Here is a 13483-nt window from a genome sequence, read left to right on the forward strand (position 1 = left end):
TTTAGAAGTGACCTACAAACAGAACAGGTGACATACTGCCAAATAGTCATATAAAAGGAATGACTAACCTCCCTTTCCCAATGGATTATAGCAGGAAGGTAGGAGGCTTTTCTGAATCACTGTTTATGGACGCTCTGTGCCTGCCTGTAGGTTGATTTCTCCTTTGGGCCTTGTGTTGCAGATTGAGCATCCTTCAAAAATTGGTTAGAGAAAGGAAGTGGTGAGCTGGTAATCACTTGATGCCTCCAGTATGGTGGCCATTAGTGTTTAATCCAGAGGTGCCTAGGGATGGCAGTAGTAGTGAAAGGAAAGGGCAAAAAGGAAGTCAAAGCTATAATTCCATATTCCTCCTTGACAGACAATTCCAGTCAAAATGGCAAATGAGGTCATACGAGTAGAAGATTAGAAAACTAGGTGGCCCAATTTTCAGAAGTGCTGAGTATCTGTAGCTCCCATTGACGTAAGTGGGAATTGAGTACGCTGCATCTCAAAATATCAGGCAGAGTTATTTTTGTGTGTTTTAATCCTCAATTGGCAAAGGAGATTTAGGTTAAATATTAGGACAAACTTTCTAACTACAAGGATAGTTAAGTATTAGAATAGACTTCCAAGAGAGATTGTGGAATCCTGGTCACTGGAGGTTTTTTAAGACCAAGTTAGACAAACACCTGTCCAGGGTGCCCTGACTCTATTTGGCCCTGCCTCAGTAGGTGGGGCTGGATTAGATGACCTCTCAAGGTTCCTTCCAGTCTTGCATTCTATGTTTCTAGCACCAGACACTGATAAGCTATTGTAATCAATATACAGTAATTGAGCATTCTTCTCTGGGGAGGGGGAGGAAAGCTTATAGAGCAACTGGCAGCATCTTCTGTTCTTCCACTAGTCTTAGCCCATCCTCCTCAATTTATTTTACACTTGTATACATATGAAGACATACGTTTTCATTCAGTATTAGTAATATCTTGGAAGTATGACACTAAAATACTGCTAGTCAAATTAGTCCAGTGTAGTAAGTGTGTGTGTGTGTGTGTTAAGTGGAGTGAAATTTAATACTTTGCACTTTCAGGTGGTTCACTGTATTGCAGTGCTGCACAAACATAAGTCCTACACATTCAGTTGTTGTCTTTTAAAATTGAAATGCAGTCTTACAAGTTGTAATCTTATGCTTTTGTTGATCATAATCAAAAAGTGTTTGTGTATCTCTAGAAAGAACTTTTTCTAAGGGTTCTGTTTTGCCTTGGTGTAAGTTGTAATTTTTTGAGGCCTATGTGTCCCTCAGTTTCCCCCATACTTTGCGTTGCTACCCAAGGGCGGGGGAGGATTAAGTTGTCTTTCAGGATTAAGTTGTGTCTCTAAGAGACACAGGTATGTGCGTCATGTCCCTGTCTGGGTGGAATGAATAGAGTCATTCAGGAACTGGCTGAAACTGACCCAGATCAACATGGGGTCCAGAGATACAATGCAAGCTCTAATGACTCATGGAGCTGCACTCTCAGCAGGGGAGCTGAGCAGAGACCCCCCAGCGTGAGAACAAAGGACTGGGAGGGTTGAGGTGGGGGAATAAGTGTGAGCTCTGGAAGAAGCTTGGTTCTTTCACTGGGAACTGACTGAGGAGGAGGCAGAGAGAGACAGAGCCTGAAAATGGAGTTCACTACAGCTTGGCTGGTGAATTGCACTGGGCTGACCAGAATGGACTGTGCTTTAACCTTTCTTTCTCTATGCTAACTTATGGACTTCCAGTGCTGCGCTCCAGTCAATTAATAAACCCGACTGTTTTGAAATTGCTGCTTGAGTGTCACTGCAAATACTGGCTGGAGTGCATTAGCCCTTGAAGAGTGTACAGGTATCTACTAGGAATCTCTCTCAGTTGGACTTGCAGAGTAGAGCTCATAGTATGAAGCAGAAGTCCAGTAGCTCAGTTTAGGAAGCAATGAGGCTGCGTGGCCTATGCCGAAGGAAGAATGAGGCAGACCCCTTGGGGTTCCTCCAAGAGACTTTTCAAAAGCTGCAGTGTAGCATAGTTCCTGGGGATCCATGATGGTAACTGATAGCATAACTAAGGTCTCAAATAGAGTAATAAGTGAAGTACTTCATGCTTAGGGTGATCATATTTCCCTGTGCTGAATACGGGACACCTGGTAAAATTACTCATGTTCAAGTGAGTTCAATGGCAATCAATCAGAACTATGCAGTACAAACGTTCAAATTAACATCAAGTTGACTGAGCCCATGTTAAAAAGAAATACTGTGTAGCTGGATTCTTTTTATTTATCTTCTTATCTTTAAGGCTCATACAGGGAGAGCTGACACACACACTCTCCCGTACACCTCTCACATGGTGGGGAGGAGAGGGGAAGCGTGACCGACTGTCCGATCCAACCTTCCCTGCCTGGCGCTCTACAGGATGGCTGGGTCCCTGGGATGGACCTGCATCTCCTGTTACCTGGTGTTGCGTCTTCCCGAGGCAACATGTGGAGGGGCATGCAGGGTCACATGCTCCCCTCCCCAGATTTCTGCCAGGGTTTACACCAGAATGTGTACAGCAGCAGCCTTTCAGCACTGTGTGTGTGGGAGAGAAGGGACAGGAGCTGCTTCCAGCCGCAGGGGAGGGCGGGGGAAGGGATGACTGGCCCATGTCTTTGCAGAGCTCATCTCTTCCTCCCTCCCTTCTCCCCTGTGGCTGGAAGCAGCTTGTCCCTTCCTGCCCATACAGTGTCAAAAGGCAGCTAACACCTTCAGACTGCTGCTGGCCACCGACATAACACAGCTGCCTCCTGTCTCCCAGCTACAGCGCAGGCAGGAAGGGGTTAAGCCCTAAGGATGCATTGTGCACCAGGGCCAAGGGAACCTGACTGCAGGGGCTTCAGCGAACCTAGCCAGAAAGGTGGCTCAGCAGGAGAGGGTGCCTAGGGGACAAAGCAGCCTCACACTCCCTGGGGGAAGGACCCGGGGGGGGGGGGGGGGGGCCGGGAGGGGCAGGTGAAGAGGGAGCTAAGTCCCTGCCCAGGGGGCTGCTGTGGAGCCTGCACGGCTGGGGCATGAACAGGCTTAAAATCGCTTTCGGGCTCCACTCGGGAGCTTAGCTGAGGGGCAGAGAGGCTGAGCGGGTCTTTGGCACATGCTGCTCCTAGCCAGCATCCTGGGCCAGCAGGTCTTACAGCGCTGCAACTTTCTCGCTCAGGGCTGTAAAAAAACACCCAACTGAGCGCAGCAAGCTTCAGCGCTGTAACGTGCCAGTGTAGACAGTGCACCAGCGCTGGGAGCCACGCTCCTCGTGGAGGTGGTTTTTTTTAGAGCTGGCTCCCAGCGCTCTGCCGCGACCATACAAGCAACGTTAAAGTGCTATGTTGCCAGTGTAGACAGGGGGAGGGAAGGAGCCTGCTGACCAGGCTACTGGTGAGCCAAGTATTCCGACCAGAGGCTGGTTCTCCGCACAGTGCTGGGAGCGGGATACACCCTGCCTAGGGGGATATGTAGGAGCAACTGGGTTGAGGGGGCAAAGGAGCAAAGCAGGGAGGGGAGAGCGAGAGGAGGAGCACATAAAGGGTTGATGGGTGGGCAGCAGAGGCGACACATAGCCGGCTGCTGCCTGGCGCCTGCCCGCACTCACCAGTCACTACAGCTCACAGCACGCAGCTAGTGCCGGCCAGAAACAGGATGGGGGACGGGGCCCTGCTGGCCAAGAGTTGGAACGAAGTGGGGGCTTCGCTGAGGGACCAGCAGGGGGAGCGTCCGCCCCTCATGCTGCAGCTCTGCCCCGCCACCAGCCTTGCACACCCACCCCCATCATCAACCACTGCTCCCCCTAAGTTGTCCCATTTGTAAGAAGAGATAATACGTACCTTATAAAGAGTTTTGAGGTCTGTGGATGAAAAGGGCTTTATGAATGCAAAACTTATTTTTTGTAGACGGTACTCTACAGCAAATTTTAGCGGAAAATGGTGATCTTGTGTGGGGTGCTTAGGTTTTTTGGGTAGAATCCTTTTTTTAAGGGCAGAAGAGACAATTATATACTGTAACATGATGATGATAGTTGAGCTTATAGAAAACAAGATGTGTCCTCTTGGTCTGTGTAACCCAAACACCTGTGTAGTGTTCTGTCCCATCTAGTGGCACCGAGACCACTTTAATGGGTCTGCTACAGCCTTCGCTAACAGCCGCATGGCTTTTAGCTCATGCAGTAAAGGCTCATGCATATAGCTCTAGAGGTCCCTGGTTTGACCGGCCCGCCAATGACAGGGGTCTCTCAGTGTTACACATGCACCACTGAAGGGATTGAATATCAATTTGTTGTAAAAACGAAAGTCTGGTTTTAATTCTAAACCTGTTTCTCCAAGTGGATGTTAGTCATTTAAAAAAAAGGGGGGGGGAATGTTTTTAATTGGACTACATTTTTTAACTCCTATTTGGTATTTAAAACAAGTGTAAAAGTGAAACATTATCTCCCTCATATTCACCAGATTTTATCTATCAATTATATTCTGTAAGCAGTTTTCCCTTCCATTGTGTGAAAGCTTTTTTTTGAAGCAGTATCAGGTTCTTAGCGGAACATAAACTGTTTACTCTACAGAGTAAAACCATTACTGTGCAAAAATTCTGGGGTGTTTGCTGGTGTTAATCATTCCTTACTGATAACTGTAGGGTATTGGTAACAGATTTTTATTTGCATTTGAAGTATGGTGCTGAGCCATAGGTGGTTGCTAAGAGTTGTCAGATGACACTTGCTCACATGAGAGCCATTAAGAGGGTGTTGTAGCCAGTGTTAGAACAACCTTGCAGCTAAGGGCGAGTCAGTGCAAAAGCACCTATGCTCTTTCTTTCAGAGGCCATATGGTTTGGTCTTGTGACCAAATAAATAATTGCCAGCTACATAATAACATACCAGGAAACAAAGGTAGTTAAAATCAATATCTGCTGACTGCTTACTGGTCTTGGTGGAAAAACTCCAGCAACAGAAGCAGGAGATAATCTTGGATGGGCTTTGAAATTTGAAAGTTCTGTGTGGTGGTCTAATTTGGGATAAATACTACATTACATTGGATGCAATTGTCTTCCTGAATTATGGTTGGCAGAACATGCTACTCTTGTTGTAAAAAAGAAACCCAGTGGATTGCTACAAAAGACTTGGTTGAATTTATTCTCTGAGAGGAAATGTCTATGATTGCTGGATGCTGAGCCATAGTGAAGCAACTCACTAATAGCCATATCTCTTAAGCCTGTGTTCAGTATTTTCAAGAAGCTTTGGGAGAGTACATCTGAACTAAGAAGATGTGTGGAGGTACTCCAAAGACTGCACACAGCACAGGAGAGCACACAGACCGAGCAAGAAACAGTAATAATGCCTCTTGTCCACTTGGAAATAATATCTCAAACACAGGATTAGCTAAAAAGGCTAAAAAATCTTTTGTGGCAGAACAGAGCACCGACCATAAAAGCAGTGTCAATACATTGTTGCAAAACAGGTAGGCCAGTTATCTTTTTTTGAAAATGTAATTTTCAGAGGTAATTGGATGTTCTAGCTTAAATTCTACTGGAAATATAACCATGTGCCTAAAATGCCATAAAGTCAACAAATTCAAAAGCTGTTTTCCAAGTGGGGCCTCTTATTCCAGATGGGCCATAATACTCCAAAGTTGTTTTGTTCTTCTTTAGTTACTCAGACCAAATTTGTGACTCTAATGCAAGTTAGAGTCTAAATGCCTGGGTGCTAAATGACAATAGTTGAAAGAGAAATTTAGTTTTGGTAATACCATGTAGTTTCAGCTACTGGCACAAACTTTCCTTTCCCTCCTAAAACTGTTTCTGATTTTCTTTGCCTGCCCCATGTCAGTGAGTCAATCAGTGACATTTTGCAGGAGAAGGGGGAAAAGTGGTGAAATGAGGGGACGTTTGCATCAGTTGCTGAACATCTCCAGGAACAAATCCCAAGATCAGTCCATAAACTAATACGGAGTTTGGTTACTGTCCTGCTATAACTTCTTAGTGATGTTTTTTATTCAATGAATAAAACTCTTGAGTGAAAGCTGTGAAGCAGTTCCAACGTGTATTGTTTTCTTACGCTACCGTGCAACAAAATTCTGTTACTCTTTCCCCTCCATCCTGGGTTTAAAAGTAAAAATTACCATATTGAGTTTAGTTGAAATAGGTTAAAAAGACATCACTAGCCTAACAGCGTGTTCAGTATTTGCTGCGCTGAAACATCAGTTTGTACCTTCTCAAAATAATGTTTTTAAAGCAAACTGAAATATTTCTCAAATCTAAACAAATGAGTTGCTTTTCAGCTGGAGTATATGTATAGATTTCAGAATATACATGTGACTATTATGAAGGTGAGCTGTAAGCTTTGTTTGTTGAGATCAGAGTTCTGTTGACCCCGGCAAGAACGGATGATCTGAAAACAATATGCTAGTTAAGGCTTCTGGGTATTTGCCGCTTTCTAATTATCATTTGGGTACAGTAAGGGGTGATTTTTTTCAATTTTTAACATGTGATCTATATTACCAATTAAATTCTGCATATTTATTTTATCTCAAACTGTTTATTATCTTTAGAATCACTTCAGCTATCTTTAAATTTTCTAAAACAACTGAGAATGTTCTTCTAGTTCATTTAAAAAAAAAATACTGTCCTTCAGTGTATAGCGATGCACACATGGAAAATAGTATAGGAACTAAGTGCTACATCAGGAAATCAAATCAAGGCTTGTGAAAAGCAAATATAATTTTAATTTTCCCCTAAGCAAAAGAGGTCACCTTATATCCAAGTTTATCCTCTTTTATGTATAGCAGAAGACATCTGAATAAGTCTAAGGAAGCAGCTTTGCCATTATTTTTGGGAGAGTGAAGGAATTTTTTTTACCTAATTCTAAAAAGAAACCTGGTGAACAAGCCAGCTTTTAATTTAGAATTTTTATTTTTTTTATTAAACATGTCATCCACTAAGGAAAATAAAGGACTTGTTACCACAAACAGATATTGAAGAGTGCTGACCACATTTTAACTATAGAAAAGCTATATGAAAACCATGTGAACATAGACACTTTTTTGCTAAAATTCTTAATTATTAGTTCTGGCGTCTTTCCATACACTGGGGTGATCTGCTCCTGCTCACCACTGTCAGTTTTTAATCTGCCTGAAGTTTAGCCTACTGTACTCTTTGCATATCACAGCTCCTCATTTTTGTTTGGTTCCAACTGTCTTAAAGTTAACTCAATATTAGTATTAGGCAGGTATCCAAAAATAGTCCTAATACTTGGTGGATCTTGTATAATGTCTAGGTAGCTCCCTTTAGCAGCTAGGTAACTGCAAACAGCTGGACCAGCTGTTAAAAAAAAGAGAACAATTAAAACAGAGCAAAACAACAAAAAGTAAATACACCTCTACCCCGATAGAACGCTGTCCTCGGGAGCCAAAAAATCTTACCGAGTATTTACTTATAGGTGAAACCGTGTTATATTGAACTTGCTTTGATCCGCCGGAGCACACAGTCCCACCCCCCCCAGAGCGCTGCTTTACCGCATTATATCCGAATTCACGTTATATCGGGTCGTGTTATGTCGGGGTAGAGGTGTAACTACTTTGTGTTTTCCAACTGAGCACAAAGATTTAACTACTGAAGCATATCCCTGATTGTATTACACGTTGATGTTAAAGAGGAACTGAAAACGTACTGTAAAATTGACTAAGCATCACAGTTTGCTAAGTATTTCTGTGTTGTAAATGGGTTTGAAATGGACCAATAGAACTTTTTTAGTGTGTTACAAATAGACAATTAGGAATTACCCTTAAGTATGCTGTTAGGACTTCAGAAAAAAGTGCAAATTCTCTATTTTGAATATTCTTCCACTATAATTTAGAAATTAGTGATGCAAGAGTGGGTGAGTTTTTTCTCTTCCACCAAACCCTTAAATAAAATAGACTTGCTTTAAACATCAGAGGATAACTCGCCAAAGCAGAAGTTTGCTATAATTTACATGGACTAACTGTACAACATTCCTGCAATGCCAAATGTTACTATAGTTGGGGGGGAAATTCTCTTACATGAAGATGAGCCTAAAATTGCCTTTCAAAACAAGGGTGAAATTGGTCAATAGATAGTTACACTAATAATGTTTATATTTAACGTATATCAAATGCAATTAAACACAAAGCTGTGTGTGAGACTCCAAGACACGTTAAGTGTAGGAAATGATTGAATACTCAGACACCACAGTATTGGAGCTGTGCGTTATGTGAAACTGCCTAGACAATACAGGATGGAAATACAGCTATGTGCTTTTGTGAAGGGGAAAAAATGGTAGTCATGTGAGAATCTTGTGCCTTGTGATGGATTCCACAAGGAGATGACACTACTGGGTGTGTGTCCATGTGTTGTTTTCCATGTGTATTTGAATGACATCTGATCTCATTATAATCATGGATGGATCAGTTCTGTAGTGTGAAACTGGATTGTTCAAGAATTCCCCCCCCCCCTCCTTTCCCTGATATAATTTATAACATTAAAATGTGGTCTGTCAAAATATAGCATCACAAATTAGACTGGTGAGAGGCATTCTCTGAAGTTCCCCTTTTCAGTTCAGCATATTATGTGTAAGTCCTTTCTCGTGTAAGTCCCTTCTCATGCAAGATTTGAGATCTGCTTGACAGAAGCTTAGGTAACATCATCTTAATGGGCTAATGTCTGGAGTTAAAAATTGTCAGTTTGAATTGATTCTAATTGCTTTTGGTGCGCAGTGTAGCTGGGATGGGAAACTGGACACAGTACCTCAGCAGGCTGATAACAGAATACAGAGCTGAAATGCAACTCAGTCCATTCTTGGCCAAAAGCTGTTGCCTTGCTACCTGAATGTGGTCTTTGATGGTCATGTAAAATACGGGGGGCAGTATGGGGAAGTCTGCACTGCTCCTGGCCCTGCTATACCTGTTCTGTGGGTAAATAAAGCAGCCAACTTGGTGCTTTTCAGGAGCTTTACATTTAATTTAAAATCAAACATGGAAAGATTCCATTTTTGTTTGTTTAAAGGAGTTTAGGTCCCCCTTTCAACAAATTAGCACTGTGATTTCTGAGAGAATGTGGAAAGGAATTGAGGAGGCAAGCTATAAATGAACAGGGATGGAATTGGAAAAAGAGACCAAATGCATGAGGTAAATTGAGGCAAATCCATGGGCTGTTTTGATTTCCTCCTTGGTTCACTTTTGAACTGGATCCTATAATGAATCTCAATAGGCATTGGGTGAGAAACTAGTGATGTAGTTTGGAGTGCAGTAGATGGCGTGGTTGTCGTTTTTAGCATACATGAAGTGTGAGGGATTTCCACTGGGTAACAGTGAGCAGAGCCCAGTTAGGTTTGATCGCGTACAGGGTAACTAACCCTAATAATAACTGTGACTATCTTTGAAAGGGCAGACTTAAAAACAAAACTTAGTGCTTGTCTAGTACTCCTACCTCTTCAAAGCTGTGAGTGTGTGTGTGTGTGTGTGTAATATATAAAACATTAAAGGTGAGGAAAATCATTAATAGCAAAACAGCCTTCACATCATTTTGTGGTCGTAGACATGCATATGATACCCTTTGAGTTGGTTAGGGCTAAATAAGCATCCTTTTCAAACATGGAAGTCCTGCCTAAGCAATACTAGTGGATTGGAACACAAAGTACACTTAGCAAAACTTAGCAGAGGAAATAGTCCAAAGAATCAAGATAAAACACGAAGAGCCAATTAAAATAATTTAGAAACAAAACAGCTATTTGTGAAACACTGGCCTGTTCATGGGAGAGGGCAGTTAAGCCTGGTCTTCCATGATGGTGTGTATCCTTCTTTCCTATAAAAATCAGTAGGAGTTGAGGATATTCAGCTCTTCGCAAGATTGGGCCCTTTAAGAGAGGACAAGTTAAAGCAGCAAAGAAATTCTATGAACTTCTTGTTTCTAGTAGTTTGTTTATTTGTGTGATATACTTTTTTCCTTTCTATAGAGCCTCGTCAGGAAAATTCCTATTCCAAAGGCACTCTGTGTAGGAAATCAATGTGGCCTTGACAGTCTGTTATGCAACATGATAAACTAAAATGACTATTAATAACAGCTGTACTGTTGTCCCCTAGATATGGTCCATCCAGGTCAGAGCTGAGGCACATCACCTCAGCACATTGCCTGGTATGGAGAAGCTTGCACTTTTGCTACCTGTGCTGCTCTGTGGATAGAAGATTTCAGTGCACATATGTCATTCCAGCTTCTTACATGAGCTGTAAAATTTATGTACTCTCTTACGCTATGTAAAGTGAAAAATATTATGTAACTTAAGAAAGATAATCGAACCTCCATACTCTATGGTGTAGGCTGACTGCCTGAGAGATTAGGAAGGAATGTCTCTTCCCCCCGCCCCCCACCTTCCTCCCCATTAGATGCACCAATGATTGTTTAAGCCCTGTTGCATTTGATTATACAACAGTTGGGGGGGGGGGGTGAGGGGGAGTGAAGGAAAAAAACTGCTTCCAGTTGAAATTGCAAGGAGGGATTTTTCAGAGGAGAACCATGCTATTACTTGAAACCTGTTTTTAATACAAAATTAAGATTGTAAACATCTTTTCACTTATAACACTATTAGACTGTTTTGTTAACTTCCAAGTTTTTCTGTAGATTAAGAAACAATTCATGAAACATTAATATCAGAATGATTCCAGCATCAACCTTAACTCTCCTCCATTAGCTTTATCTGTCCTCCTTACTAGTGGGAGAATCCCACCCCTTGCTGAATGAATTATTCTAAATCTTCCCTGCTTGAATATATGAATGTAAAATGAGGAATATTACAGCATGATATAGCCTGCACCCATTCTTCCAGCCTTCCTCAGTTATTTAGAGATCCAGGCCTATTTTGGAAGGATGTGTGAAAGTAGTGGAGGTTAGGAGGCCTAAGGTTAAAGTAGGATATGGGAAATATGATCTCAGGCCTGCCTTCATGAGGTCTTTAGAAACTAGATAGCTTATTTACCCTACATGACTGGGTGACTAGAAAAGGGTTTTGGGTTGACTGCATGTAGAAGTGGTTTCTGGTTTATACTACAAAAAAAGGGGTGGAGAAGGTGCTTGTCAAATCTCTAGTCTCTGATTGGTGAGCAGGTGGGTTTGAGGTTAACAGGCTGCTATGCTGAGTTATGTCTTGAATGGTGGGTGTCTGGGCACTAGCCCAAGACGCACGGCGGTAATCTGCAACAATGGAGCTTAGCTAAGGTTAGTGTTGAAGTTACTGAATGTAGAAGATTTGGACTGCAGTAGTCTGTCTTTCTTTTGGTTGTCTTCCTCACTTTCAAAAAGTGAAAGTCAGGGAAACAACAAATGTTAATAGATATTTGTTTACATCCGTAACTCAGTATGAGTTTCTTGTCTCAGAACTTCTCTAATTTGTATATTCTTTTTTCTGTTATGATTTATTAATGCCATAACTGCCTAGTGCTTGACAGACAAGAAGACATGCCTTGCCCTGAAGAGCTTAGTCAAAGCTACATAAATAATGTAACAAGAAATTACAGCATGGGGAAAGTGAAAGAAGAGAAGCTTCCAACTAAGGTGAAGGGGGAAAAGTGCTCTGAAGAGAGAATTATTTGCAAAGCAATGTGATTTTTTTTTTTTTAGTTATGAAATTGTTGTACTTTGTACAAATTTCTTGCCAGGTATGTATCAAAAAGGAAAGCATGATCATTATAGCAGTGAGCTTTTGTTTAAAGAGATATACAGCAATACAGTCCTCATCTCTCTGTTTAACAGAGTGTTAACATATTACATATCCATGACATGTTGTTTCTAAAGATTTTATTAAATGGAGTATAGTCTCTGATTTCACATATTTAACAAACCAATCATGTCTGTGATAACTTAATTTTATTCACACTTGGATTGTGCTTCCGGTAGAGTTGTAGGATTTTTTGTATGAAGTACCAAACCAGTAAATCAATATAAGAAGGTGTCATATTTCTAATCTTAAATCTTTCACTTATGAAATTTGAACATTGAAAAAAACATAAAATAGCAGTAAGTCTCCATAACAGTCATTCTGAAATAGGGTGACAAGATGTCCTGATTTTATAGGGACAGTCCTGATTTTGGGGTCTTTTTCTTATATAGACTCCTATTACCCACCTACCCACCTCCTGTCCTGATTTTTCACATTTGCTATCTGGTCACCTTATTCTGAAATCAGAATGCTTGTAACAGTGTGTTCTTAATGTAAGAGGGTTAACCTAGGCTGAGGGCACAGAGTTTGCAACCTCCTTGAACTCTAGAGGTTTGACGGTCAGAGCTTACAGATTCGAGGCCTAACACGTTTTTAAGCATTACTGAGACATGTTAATTATACATAGGTTTCATTATTGGTATCGTATCAACTAGCACAAAGAGTTCTTGTCTTGGTGTCAGTGCAGTTATCAGCCATATGCATTCCTTCACCCTACTACACAGTTGTTGTTGTTGTGTCTGATCGTGGTATATGTATGTATAGTCTTCAAATGAGTGTTACATTTTTGACAAAAATCAGTTGCTGATGCACAGGTTCAGGTAATTTTTATGGAATATAACAAATGTGTACACATTTAAATAGCTAGTTTACATTCTGGCATTATTGAAAACGCTTTTTGTTTGTTTGTTGTAACTTGTTCACTTAATTTCTAAGATCTACCCCTGAAATTTTATTAGTTCATGTGAATTTAAAACTAGGCCCTTATTATGTTAATATAAGGAACAAAAGGAAGAGGGAATTTTTTGTTTTTTGTGGGGTAAAAACCTTGGGTCCTTTACTACGGTACTATGTTTTAAATAGAGACAAATATTTAGTTCGACTGCACTTTGGACAAAAATAGTTTGACTGTCACATGCTTATTTGAGATAAAAGTTTAGATTTCAGTCAACAATCAGTTGAGGGCCTCCACGTTTCTGATGGCAAAGCTCCAAACATAAGGATCGCACACAGTAGAAAAACCTACTGAACCCAATCATGATTTGTAAAAGTATGCACATTCAGTCCTGTTTTTAAAAATGTGGGTTCTGACTCTACCTTAAAATGTCTACTTTTACCTTCCAATGTGGCCATTGCACTACTGCTGTTTATCTTTTTAAATTACAAAACCATAGTTGCTTTTATTCACATTTTTTCCCTCCATGCGGTTAAGTACTTGACTTGTGGCCTTCTGGGGTGTCTCCTCCCCTCCCCAAAAGGAGTTTAAAGCTCCTGTGCATGTGGTGGCTATCTGGTGTGACGGACTCAGACCAGAAGGCTATAAAAGAGTAGTGGAAGGCAAATATACAGATGCTCCCCGGGTTACGCAAGCCAACTTACACAAATCTGCACTTACGGAAAAAGTTCTGTACGCTCTTCTTTTTTTTACTTTTTGGCGTAATTGTCGGGTACGCTTTCCTGACTTATGCAAAATTCGACTTACGCAAGGCGTTCCGTTCCGGAACGCCTTGCGTAAGTCGGGGAGTGTCTGTATCAGCC

General features: G+C 41.4%; 1 protein-coding gene across 4 annotated transcripts in view; it reads left to right on the forward strand.

Annotated features, from left to right (window-relative positions):
- Nucleotides 1-13483, forward strand: part of FNIP2 (folliculin interacting protein 2) — a 72580-nt gene that overhangs the window by 18776 nt on the left and 40321 nt on the right. The window contains exon 1 of one of the 4 annotated variants that reach the window (XM_034772699.1): nt 4957-5462. The exons of 2 other annotated variants lie outside the window; for them this stretch is intronic. In XM_034772699.1, coding sequence (XP_034628590.1) covers nt 5269-5462 — 194 coding nt within the window. In that variant the 5' untranslated portion in view covers nt 4957-5268. Of the gene's footprint in view, nt 1-4956; nt 5463-13483 lie in introns of those variants that run through there. One more of the 4 variants, XM_034772700.1, reaches the window with a different exon arrangement.

Source organism: Trachemys scripta, chromosome 5, assembly GCF_013100865.1.
Source record: "Trachemys scripta elegans isolate TJP31775 chromosome 5, CAS_Tse_1.0, whole genome shotgun sequence".
NCBI classification, from domain to species: Eukaryota; Metazoa; Chordata; order Testudines; family Emydidae; genus Trachemys; species Trachemys scripta.